Here is a 12778-nt window from a genome sequence, read left to right as displayed (position 1 = left end):
GTGTCTGATGCAGTAGCTCTGGGGTGGGACCCAAGACTCTGCATTTCTAAGAAGCTCCCAGGTGATGCTCAAACAAACCATGGACCACATCTTGAATAGCAAGGTTTTATATCTCAGCTTAAAACAACTTTTTCAGGGAAACTTTCTCTGATTTCGCCTCACCTATACTCCTGACTTAGTCAAATGCCCACAATTCATACTGTCACTGTACTATGTAACTTTCCATGATAGCTTTTGCTTATCATTATAACCCACATTCATCCTCCTCCCTCTCAACCCCCTACTCCTATCTAGTGCCTGGCATGTTCATTTTTGAGAAATGAATGAACAATGTCTACTGAGTCAGCCCCTAACTTAGGCTGAGTCACTTCCCTTCGTGATGCTGCACACCAAAGCTTCACTGCCCTGAGCTCAGCTCCTGCAGAAATACAGCTCATCTGTGGTTAGTACGCTGAAAGATTTTCTATTCCTGCCAAGATTCACTCATTTGGGGTCTGCAGAGCTATGGCAGGAGAGTAATTAATTCCATATGTACTCGTTTTGCTACTCTAACAAGCTGGTTGGCCACAGTCTCCACATACAGTCTACTAGTACTCCAGATTTTCTTGTGCCACGTATATAAGCAGCAGAGGACAAAAAGCAAATCCTAGTTAATGTGGTCAGATCCAAATCTCCCACCCTGGTGTGAGGACTGGCACCGGGAAGGGTAGAGGCAGGAGGAAAAGACAAAAACTTTCAGTACATTCTGACTTTTTTCCATTCAAAATTCATTGTTTAGCTTCTCATAAAATTCATTTTTCTCTTACATTTAGGAAAATAATTTTGACTAAAAATACTGCAGGAAAAATTATATAAGTTAATGGCTGGATACAACAGCTAGAACATTTGCATGAAATAAGTTGTGATGGGGAATATACTGGAAGAGCTTAATTGCATAAAACACGACAAGCAGAAGCAATGCCACTGCTGCCAAGAGAACTGCCTGGAAAAAGTGCCAAAGTAAAACTAAAAATAAACAAATAAAACATAATTTGAGATAAACCCCAGGAATGTCATTTCGCTTGACTAATAAATACATGAAAATAATCATAGCACGTAGTAACAGAAATAACAAGATCCTAATGCTTGATTAAAATATTAATCATATAATACCTTAGGGAAAACTATTGCTCTCTAAATAAAAAGTTTCAAATACATTTCAGGGAAGAGATAATTTATTTTTAAATAGAAAAATTTTTTTCTCAATTCTGTTTCATAAACCTATCAGTAAACTCAATTTTAAAAATGGTGATATTTTAAAAAACATATTATTTGTTTAAAATTTTTCATGTCATTTAATTGTATATCAGAAAGAGGTTGTTTTCCCTGAGCTGGGAGGAAGAGGGTGTGACTCTCTGATAGATTAGTGCCCAAAATGTAAAACAGCCATAGTTTTATGGCATTTATAATTCATAGAACATATATAAACGATTTCTTGAAAAAGAACAAAGTTTTTAAATAGTGTTAACAGCTTGAATTTTTTTTTTTTTTTTTGAGATTAGAAGTGGTCCCTGATCAGATTCAGGGCCAGCTGCTTCTCGGAATTTTTGGTGATTTCTTTTTAAAGTTTAATTTTTATTTATTTATTTATTTATGGCTGTGTTGGGTCTTCATTTCTGTGCGAGGGCTTTCTCCAGTTGTGGCAAGCGGGGGCCACTCTTCATCGCGGTGCGCAGGCCTCTCACTATCGCGGCCTCTCTTGTTGCGGAGCACAGGCTCCAGATGCGCAGGCTCAGCAGTTGTGGCTCACGGGCCCAGTTGCTCCGTGGCACGTGGGATCCTCCCAGACCAGGGCCCGAACCCGCGTCCCCCGCACAGGCAGGCAGACTCTCAACCACTGCGCCACCAGGGAAGCCCCAGCTTGAATTTTTTTCAGTAATTTTACTGTGTACTGAATTTTACAGAAAGTACACAGAATTTTCTAAAAGTACAAATCTGGGAGAGTGCATTTCTTAGTCAAATTCTTCAAAATTTCAACTGATTTTCCAAAGCACACAACTGTCTTCACTTTATCTTAAAATAATGCATTTCCAGCTCTGTTTAAAACAAGTAATTTGGGCTTCCCTGGTGGCGCAGTGGTTGAGAATCTGCCTGCTAATGCAGGGGACACGGGTTCGAGCCCTGGTCTGGGAAGATCCCACATGCCACGGAGCAGCTGGGCCCGTGAGCCACAATTGCTGAGCCTGCGCGTCTGGAGCCTGTGCCCCGCGACGGGAGGGGTCGCGATAGAGAAAGGCCCGCGCACCGCGATGAAGAGCGGTCCCCGCACCGCGATGAAGAGTGGCCCCCGCTTGCCGCAACTGGAGAAAGCCCTCGCACGAACCGAAGACCCAATACAGCCAAAAATAATAAATAAATAAATAAATAAATAAATAAATAAATAAATAAATAAGAAAATCCTTTAAAAAAAAAAAAAAAAAAACAAGTAATTATTTATCAACAAGTAATTAAAATTTCATTAGATGATTAATTATTATCCCTAAAATGCATTGTTTCTGAATTTAGAATAACATTTACCCTGGTACTTTGCCTGATGCTAGATGTTATTTAAAATGAATTTAGTTTACACAATATCAACCTTAGAGAATGGACAAAATGGGACACAGATTCATTCAACTGAACATGTAGCTTCAAACAGAAGAATTTTCCAAGTGAATTACAAAATGTCTTTTAAAGTTTCACCTATGGGAACAAGGTGTACTATTACTGTAACACTGTAATTATGGATTTGGGCATGCTTTCAAGCCTAGTCCATAAGATTTCCAGCCCAATAAACAGAATATTTACCAAGAAAACATAGCTCTGCTTAAAAATAAAAGTCAATGGAAAATAGGATTCACTTCATAAAATTCACACTATAACCAAATCTGATGGAAACTATCACCTATTCCACAAAGGAAATAATATCTGCACACACCAGAACGAATAGCAATAACACCATCAAAGAAACCTTATGCACACACAATTCTTGCCACAAAGAATACTCTTTCTTAAAAAAAAAAAAAAAAAAAGAACAAACAAAAAAATGTAAATAAGTGACAGGGTGAGGTTGGGGACCTGGGAAGAGCAGTAAAAGAAAAGTAACTACAAAGCCCTACCAAGGAGGTAAAGCCCATGCTCACTTTTTGTCAACTGTCATAGTGATGTTCTATATAGCAATTCTTCTACTGACCCAGAATCAAATTCAGAATCATACACATGTATTTAGTTGTTGTTAAACATGGCATGGCTATATAATATTCCATCACTTGATATACTATAGTTTTATTTAACTAATACTCTCTTAAAGGATATTTGACTTGTGTCCATTTGTTGTTATAAGTAATGCTGAAATAAACATCCTTGAATACAAGTCTTCTTCTGTACTTCTATTTCTTTAGGATGGTTTAGGATCTTTAAGATGATCATTCAGGATCCAGCAGGAAAACAGAAACCACAACAGTTATTTTAGCAGAGAGAATTTAATATAGGGAACTGGTTAAAAAGGTTTGGAAGTCTGCAAAGGCTAAAAGGGATCACAGAGGTGAGAAGAAATAGTAAATGCATGAAGCAACTAACTCTCTAGGGCTGAAGGAACAAAGGAAAGAAGTTGGTTTGTTAGAAACTTAGACACTTAGAGGCCCCTCACTGAGTTGAGATGGTTTGTTCATAGGAGGGAAGAGGAATGTTCATTAAAAAGACATTCTGAAAGGAAGAGGAAATGCCTGGCATTCTTTCTCCATCTCCCCTTCAACTTAAAACAAACAACATGTAACTCTTATGTGCTTCAGTAAAATAATCCAAACAAATACATGAAAAGTAAAGGAATTTTGCCACCATAAATGCTGAAACCCACCAAAATTCTGTAGTGATCTGGAAAGCAATTTAAAAAGAACATATGATATAAAAACTGGGCTTTACAGTGGCCATCACTATCTCAAGTAAAGGAAAAAGAAAACACGTAGGAATTAGGGGAAAAAAATTATACCAGAACATTCTTCAGTTGTAAAAGTCATTCCAAGTCAGTCTCAATTTTTAAATTATAGGGGTGGGTGGATTGGCTGGTTTGAAGCAGCAGAGTGTTCTGTATGCTCGAGGATGTATGATCGTGCACACAGTATACCTTCTACTGATGCCTGACTGTTTCCGAAAGTAAAAGCAAGGAGACTGAAAGACACAGATGGAACTAGGCAAGAACCAGCACTGGGCATCAGCAGCCAGTTCACTCAGATTATGAGGATTTTAATCTCTCTGAAGTCCTCATAGAGTTTACATAACCTGACTTCATAAAGCACAAAGAACTGACTGAAAAATTCACTTCAGCAGACTTGCTGACCACTTCCACCAAACAATTAGCTGTCAGGTGGCTAACTAAAGGAGCAAAGCCAACTAGCTTCACTGTATAAGCAGCACCCAATTACTCAAAACCAGATGGGTGTAATGTACAGAACAGCTGAAAGCGAAGCTCGCTATCTTCCAGGCAACCCTGACAGACCTGCCAATGGCATTTAGCTCCATAGTAAACCATCCTCCAGGTCAGCAGGAAGCTCATTATGGGCTGACAGTCCAGGAGACAAGCACTTTGCAGAATGCTCCCCTAGTAATTTCCTGTGTGAAAAGCTCACTGCTGTTCCTGCATTCCTCAGGGTGCATTTCTTCTCATCTCTGAGGATGTTGCTCTTCCACAGGAAGAGGAAGGAACCAGTTGTTACTGGATGTGTGGGCTGAGGCTGTCGGGCATTTTCGGCACGCCTCAGTCTCAACTGTGGGAACTGGGGATGCGGCTTGGATTCCCAGGCCTGCGACAGTCTGGATGACTGCAGCAGCTCAGAAATACAGTAGCTCAGGAAGTTGGAAGGCAGAAATAATACCTGGAACGTCAACACCTCCAGCTCCCAGAAAGGCGCTAATTTTCTAAAGGAAATTAAAGAAACGTATTTATTCTGTTGCGCTCCCAAATAGCACGCTTTATAAAATCCTTTTGTAGAGTTCTCTCTCTCTCTCTTTACATTTCATAAAGAAACGTTTAAGTCCTAAATCACTTTTGTCAACAGGTTATAAAGACCAGTTTCACTACATAAATTTTTAACTAGGACTACGCTTAAAAATTTACTTAGTGTAAAATTTTTGGTAAAAGGAAACACTCATTAATGTAAGCTTTCTTTCTCGGTGACCTTGAAACTTAAAGGGAATGAAGCTCAAATTAGTAAGTCGTTAAGGATAGTTAAATCAAACATTTGGGACTTATGATTAGTATGATTTTTATCAAAAAGTATATTTTATTTGGAGGAAAAAAGAAACCCTCTGACCCACACTATTACTCTCTTTTTACAGTGGTACTTACTATCTTAGTAAATCAGCTTTAAAAAAAAAAAGCCACGTTCCTTTAACAGACTAAAAGTTTTAGTTGCTTGTTTTTTTTTCTATAATCCCCCAAACACATTTTTTTTTAAAGGTCAGCTATCACATTCACAACTGTTGGTAGGTCTTATAACATATAGGTCATGATGTACTTCTAAAGCAAGGATGCAACTAATTTGGAAATCGTCTCTTCCTCTCTAATGTTTTCTCTATCTCTAAAATAACTTGTATCTGAAAAAACCAAAAATGTGTTTTCTATTCTAAAGGGTGAGAGATTTGTGGAAGTGTATTTTTGCTTATTTACTTCTGTTAGTTTTATCATGTATGTCTTATTTTTAAAATGCTTTGACAATTTAATTACTTTATTTCTTTCAATTTCAAAGGGTGACGTTTTAAAATTATTTCTCAGTCCTGATAGGAATTCATCTTTTACTCCTACTAAGCGTCTTAACTTTTTGAGACACTGGATTATTAACTTTCTGAGACACTGGATTAAAAAAAAAAAATTACTGTATCTCACTTGACATATTCACTATCATTTGAAATTAAGACTAAATGTCTTTTAATAAAATGAGGATAAATTGTGGAAAGCACCTCTGTGTACAGTCCATAGGTGGATTTTACAAATGCCTATGTTCATTTTCTTTCAAACACTTAGAGTGGGAGCAGGAGAAAAATACCGAGGGCCACTGAACTGATGCCTAAAGATACCATAAACATGTCTGTTTCCTAAAGCTTAGCAAGCAACAACAAAGTTACAAACATATCTAGTTTCAGAAATCATATGCCCCGAATTTACAAATCAAATGCTACCTTATAAACTGTTGCAAAGTTTAAACACTTAAAAAAGAATTTCACCTACCTCCAAATTTAGAAGCTGTTTATATGTAAATGCAGGAATGTTAGCATACAGAAAAGCAGTGTAAGCAGGTTTGCGCAACATGATTTTTATTGATTTTCCTGTAAAGGTAAATGAGGTATCTGGGGACAATACATCACATATTGCCATTTTACACTTTCAAGTTACAAATTTTAGTTTTGAACATTTAGGTTTGCATACACTGTGTTCTTTCAAGTAAGTCTTTCCAAATCTTTGCTTACATAAGCAGTTAGGAACTGGAATAGCTCTGAACTGGTTACGCAATGTTGTCTAGTAACCAGGACGAACTGTTGCCACAACAACCATGGAGCTATCCTCTCTGTAGCTGTAAGTTTACTCTTTGTATGTCCTTTTATTTTATCAATATATCAATATTTTTCAGAGAGTATATATCATATGACAATCTCCATGAAAGTGGATAACTTTTTTCTTCCTAAAAATAGGCTGATGCGACAGCCTTTCCAAAAGGGAAACCAATAAACCTCGCTGAAAAATGCAAACCTAAAGGACACCTAGGAAGGACTATGTTTTACCACTGTGCTTCTCAAAGTCACAGAAACAGCACAGCATCTCTTGCTTTGATTTAGCTGATCACTTTCCTAATCCCAGAAAAGAAGATAGGAAAATCACAAATCTTTTTTTCTCTCAGCAACCCCTCTGGCAAAATGATGCTGAGCCAGGAGATAAGCTTGGCCACCCTGAGATTACTCAGGGCTGCGCCTTACTACCCCTGGGGAAAGGAGACAGGGAATCCCACAGCGGACATCCAGTCCATCAGGAAATCCTCTTGGCTCCACCTTCAAAATACATCCAGAATCAGATCACTTAACACCACCTCCTCTGCTACCACCCTGGATCAAGCCACTTCTGCCTCCTGTCTCATGATTTCATTAGCTTCCGAACTGGTCTCTTTGCTCTCCTCCACCATCACCCCCAGCTGATTCTCAACACAGTAGCCAGAGTGAACCTGTTAAAACACTCATCAGATTATGCCCCTTTCTCTGCAGGAAATCCTCCAGTGGCTCCTCCTCACTCCCAATCTGGCCTTCCAGCACTGCTCCCATGGGCTGGAGTACCTCCCCAGATATTCATCTAACTTGTTCACGTCATTCCTTCAGTTCCTTCCACAAATGTCACCTTTCACATGACTCTTGTCCTGGCCATACTATCTAAATGCACCCTTCTTCCTACCTAACTTCGGTGCTATTTACACCTTTGCATTGTTTCTGTCTACTATACTATATGGTCTACTTTTTTTAAATCTGTGAATTGCTTGTCTCCTCCTCTAGAATATACAGTGTAGGCTTCTCTGGGGCAGGTATTTTTTGTTACTCAAGAAGTACTGATTGAGAGCTAAAAACGTGTGTGAGTATGTATGTGCCCAGCATCCTACCACATCTGCTATCCATTGAGTTAGGCAACGCAGAGACTCCAGATTAGACGGCTGCACTTTCATTACCATGGTACGTATTGTATTTTCAATTACTTCTAAGGCATCTACTTATACCTTGCTTTCCCCACCTGGAATGTCTCTATCAAAATCCTACCCATCTTCCGTCAGGTCAAGAACTGGTCAAATGTTTTCTTCTAGAGAAGTCTTCTAGTTTCCTCTAGCCCATTCATGACCTTTTCTGAATCCTTCTGTTAACAACCTTTCATTTGACAATCATATACCCTTGGCATCTAGTATATTGAAACTGCCACTTACTTCTTACACTGTTATTTCTCTCTGGCTCGGCTGTAAGTTTCTTGAGGTGAGGCGGCCAGCTTGACATCCTGCCTTCAGTATATCATAGCATGCCTCCATGCAGTGTGGTATAAATATTTGACTGATGGAGCAAGAAAAGGCTGTAGACCTTGATTTTCTTCTGTGATATAACTGCAGATTCTCAGTTTATTGTGAATAATTAATTTAACCTGAAAACTGTCCCTAATTCTAAAGAAAGGCATCAATATTACATTCATACTCTACACAGCTGCCAGAGTGAAGGAAGGCAAGGACACTCTTTGAGTTCTCTGAGTCCAGTGTTTTGAGTCAATCAGAGTAATACTAGCAAGATCATCAATTTCATTGTGTTCATTTGTTGGACAAATAGTAATAAAATACATCAAAACCTAGGAATATAGTTTACCTAAAAATAACAATTTTAATAATCCTAGAGTATTTAAATAAATTCTGTTTAGTTAGTATTAAAAAAAAACAAAAAACAAAAAACACCACTTTATATTAGGACACAGAAGAGAAATTACTGTCCTGTTTGCCTTTGCGTGGAGAGGAGCTGAGGACGTAGCCGCACCCCATGTGCTGATGCTAAATGCCTTGTACAATTCTGATGACAAAACCTTGGTCTATTTCTAATAGAATAAATGAAAACAGTAAAAGACTCAGTGGGACTCTTGAACTAAATAATCTTTAGAAGATCAGCAAATAACAAGAGACAACATAATTGGAACAAGATTCAGAAATTTGAGATCAACATTTTTAAACTATGTCTATGTGACAGCCAGTATATCCCTTTACAGAAACTTTTTTTTTTTTTTTTTTTTTACAACAAAGCTTTAAAAATGCAGATTGGGAACAGCTTATTTTGATCCTGAAATATTGTATCAAATTTCCTGCCTGGCATTAGAGACACAAGTGCAAGCCACAAAGATACCAACTGTTACACTGTATGCCATAATTCCTTCTCTGTTGTAAGAAGGCATCAGAGCATAGATATCAATACACTTAGATCTAGAAATCATCCTGAATGTAATATTAAATCAAGTCAAAACAGGAACAGAAGCCAACTATTTCTTACATCATAAAAAACCTGCTTTTATCCTACTAAGAAATTTCACAAATTAAGGTTTAAAGAGTAATCTTTTTACATCTCATCTTGATGAAAATGAATTTCTAAAGAAACTTTCTTCCAGTCTGCAAAAACCAAACAAACAAATCCCCAAAATAAACAGTAACCACAATAACAAAAACCAAAACCACCTGTAAATACTGCTTTTTTTTTTTTTGCTTCCAATACTTCTCTGTTTTTTCATTATAATTACATGCAAAGTTCACACCACAATAGTGCTTCATGCCAGAATAGAAACAAATCTCCTTTACATTTATGTTTGATTTGTTGTGCAGAAGCAAAAGAAAAGCAGCCAATACAGAGGAGATGACAGATTAAGAATTACCACTAGATTAATGGAAAGGCAAACAATTACCGTGATTGCGCTTTAGTTTTCTAACCACTTATCTATCAATGAGCTAAAAGAAAGACACATACATTGAAAATTTAAAGGAAAGCTCTTTAAAGATACTCTTTATAAAAATCTAAATGCTTCATGAATATCTGTCTTCAGAAAATGTGTTAGTAAAATAAATAAAATCAGGAGTCCTTATGTCTTGCCAGGAGGCAAGCAGCTATCTTCCAGATTGTAAAAAAATCTATCTAAGTGGGACATCATTAGCTTAATTCCAAACCAATTTATAGCAAACAAGTTTTTGTTTTCTTGTTTGTTTTATTTTTACGTAGCATCAAGCACACAACTCAAAGTAACAGTGGAGTCTTCCTTCTAATGCTTATGTGTGGGGCTGAACCATGGGAAATCACTGATACGTATTAGATCGTTTTTGCCTACAAAATGGCAATATCATATAATTCAGTCTAATAGTATCCCTTATGTGGGTAATAACTGTACTCTTCAGTCTTATTATTCTGCTTTGTAACACAACTGCAAACGTGTCACATGTTTATTATAAAAATTGTCTTCCCTGTAGAGAACAGACTTGTGGTTGCCAAGGGGGAGGGGGGGAATGGACTGAGAGTTTGGGGTTAGCAGATGCAAACTATTACATATAGAATGGATACACAACAAGGTCCTACTATATAGCACAGGGAACTATATTCAATATCCTGAGATAAACCATAGTGGAAAAGAATATGAAAAAGAATTATATATATGTATAACTGAATTACTTTGCTGTACAGCAGACATTAACACAACATTGTAAATCAACTATACTTCAATTAAAAAAAAAAAAAAAAAGAACTGTCTTTTTGTCCCACGTACCCTGTATTCCCGAGTTAGGGTCCTATAACGTAGACACTTGACTTTGGCACTTCTACATTACCATCTAGGGACAGACACCCTGCTATCGCTTGCTAGGTGGTACTTATGCCCACCTCCATAGCACACTACTGAGAACACCTGGATTCCTCAGGTCATGAGGTTTTGCAAATTTCGAAGGGTACTGGCAGGGAGAGTGAGTCTCAAAGCTCCAATCAAACATTTTTGATGATCTCTGATATCTTCTAGGCCAGAAACACCCAATTTTAGTCTACCAACTACCTCACAAGAAGGCAGCACATCTCAAAAACCACCTATCTTTTGCTCCTCTCACTAGTGGGGCAAAAACCCAACTCACCAGAATTTGTAAATTTCAACAGTGAGACTTTTGAGTAATTCATTGAACGTAAGTATTGAGCACCTACTATAAGCTAAGCACTGTGGCAAGAATTTGATGTCTAGTTAATTTTTAACGTCATAAGTAAGTTATTAATGCAGCAATGTTTGTAGTGTTATTTTATAAACATGAACATTGTAAGAGACCAGACCACAGATCCACTTAAGGTCCTAGCTGTCACCAACAATTCTTGGACCTCTCTTTGACAATCAGCCCATGGGTTGACCCTCCAGCTGATTTTCTGTCTCTGGAACTTCTCATGAGTGATCTAGGAGTCTTCTCTGCATGAATTAACACTGAAAAGACCCTGTAACAAGCAGACTACTTTCTGACACAGCATAGACTCAAGATAGACTAGTTCTCTGCAGAATTCCTCTACAATAAATACCATTCTTGAGATCTACTGGAGAGTTTGTAATGTCAAGTGTTTTTCTTGTTTGTTTTCTTTTTTGGCCGCGTATTAATAATTTACCCAAAATATTTAACTATACTGACATCATCACAGTAGTGTCACCAAAGATCATGCCATTCCTCCCATTTGTTCTTTTTTTTTTTTAATTAATAAATTAATTAATTTGGCTGTGTTGGGTCTTCATTGCTGCATGAGGGCTTTCTCTAGTTGTGGTGAGCAGGGGCTGCTCTTCATTGCGGTGCGTGGGCTTCTCGTTGTGGTGGCTTCTCTTGTTGCGGAGCACGGGCTCTAGGCACGTGGGCTTCAGTAGTTGTGACACGCAGGCTCAGTAGTTGTGGCTCGCGGGCTCTAGAGTGCAGGCTCAGTAGTTGTGGCGCATGGGCTTAGTTGCTCCACAGCACGTGGGATCTTTCCGGACTAGGGCTCAAACCCGTGTCCCCTGCTTTGGCAGGCGGATTCTTTTTTTTTTTTTTTTTTTAGAATTTTTTTTAGAAAATTTTATTTATGGCTGTGTTGGGTCTTCGTTTCTGTGCGAGGGCTTTTTCTAGTTGTGGCAAGCGGGGGCCACTCTTCATCGTGGTGCACGGGCCTCTCACTATCGTGGCCTCTCTTGTTGTGGAGCACAGGCTCCAGACGCGCAGGCTCAGTCATTGTGGCTCACGGGCCCAGTTGCTCCGTGGCACGTGGGATCTTCCCAGACCAGGGCTCGAACCCGTGTCCCCTGCATTGGCAGGCAGATTCTCAACCACTGCGCCACCAGGGAAGCCCGGCAGGCGGATTCTTAACCACTGCACCACCAGGGAAGTCCCCCCATTCGTTCTTATTACTAGTTTTGCCCTGACTAGCAGAACTGATGGCAGAAGTAATCTGCTTTGCAAAGATTAAGCAGACTCAAATTGAAATGCTAAAACTCTCAATTTTTGAAGTCTTTGGATACATTTAGTAAATAAATTATATGTATGCAATTTTTTAAAACAAAATTGCAAGTGTTAGAAATACTTCTTAATTTCTGGATTATCCATCAAGAGAGACGAACAAAGGGAAATGATTGCTTTTCTTACACCTTCTAAGGAGACTAGACATAAGTTTAGCCTCTGAAAGGCAATTACCAAAGAAGGAAATCTGTTCTGTGACAGCAAGTGAAGTGTCACATGGGTGGCACCTTAGGAGATGAGACGGTATGGATTCTACTGAGCTCAAGGTCCTCAAATTGAAGCTTTTCTGGAAATTGGTACTGCTCCCCCTTGTGGCTATTTAGACACATTGTAAATATGACTTTTGTACAAGGTTCTTTCTATGCTAAGATGTTAGGCTATTTAGCCCATTTTTTATCTTCTCTCCCACACACTTTTTAAGGAAAATGGATTGTGCCAAACAATTAAATACCATTTAAATGCCAAAGAAAACTTACTGTGGTAGAATCAAAAGAAAGGATGTCCACAACAGGGGGAGTAGAGGTCTGCAAATCGATTACATCAAGCTTTGGATTAATCTGTATATATACATTAAAAAAAGCTAATATTAGATTTTTATACCATAGGAAAGTGGATGCCATTTCTAATAATCTAGAGGGTATTTCCTAATATATTCTAAAATTAAAATATTCATATATTAGCATGGATACAAAAATTTTAAATAAAATATTAGCCTATCAAAT

At 38.2% G+C, this 12778-nt stretch overlaps 1 protein-coding gene across 4 annotated transcripts in view; it reads right to left on the bottom strand.

Moving 5' to 3' along the window:
• The window catches only part of POC1B (POC1 centriolar protein B), a 135734-nt gene that overhangs the window by 50240 nt on the left and 72716 nt on the right, over positions 1 to 12778 (bottom strand). For 3 of the 4 annotated variants that reach the window (XM_057556679.1, XM_057556680.1, XM_007165910.2), the window contains exon 10: positions 12533 to 12613. The exons of the other annotated variant lie outside the window; for it this stretch is intronic. In XM_057556679.1, coding sequence (XP_057412662.1) covers positions 12533 to 12613 — 81 coding nt within the window. The remainder of the gene's footprint in view (positions 1 to 12532; positions 12614 to 12778) is intronic. 4 annotated transcript variants of the gene reach the window in all.

The sequence above is a fragment of the Balaenoptera acutorostrata genome, chromosome 11 (assembly GCF_949987535.1).
Source record: "Balaenoptera acutorostrata chromosome 11, mBalAcu1.1, whole genome shotgun sequence".
Classification (NCBI taxonomy): Eukaryota; Metazoa; Chordata; class Mammalia; order Artiodactyla; family Balaenopteridae; genus Balaenoptera; species Balaenoptera acutorostrata.
This window is presented reverse-complemented; position numbering and strand designations above follow the sequence as displayed.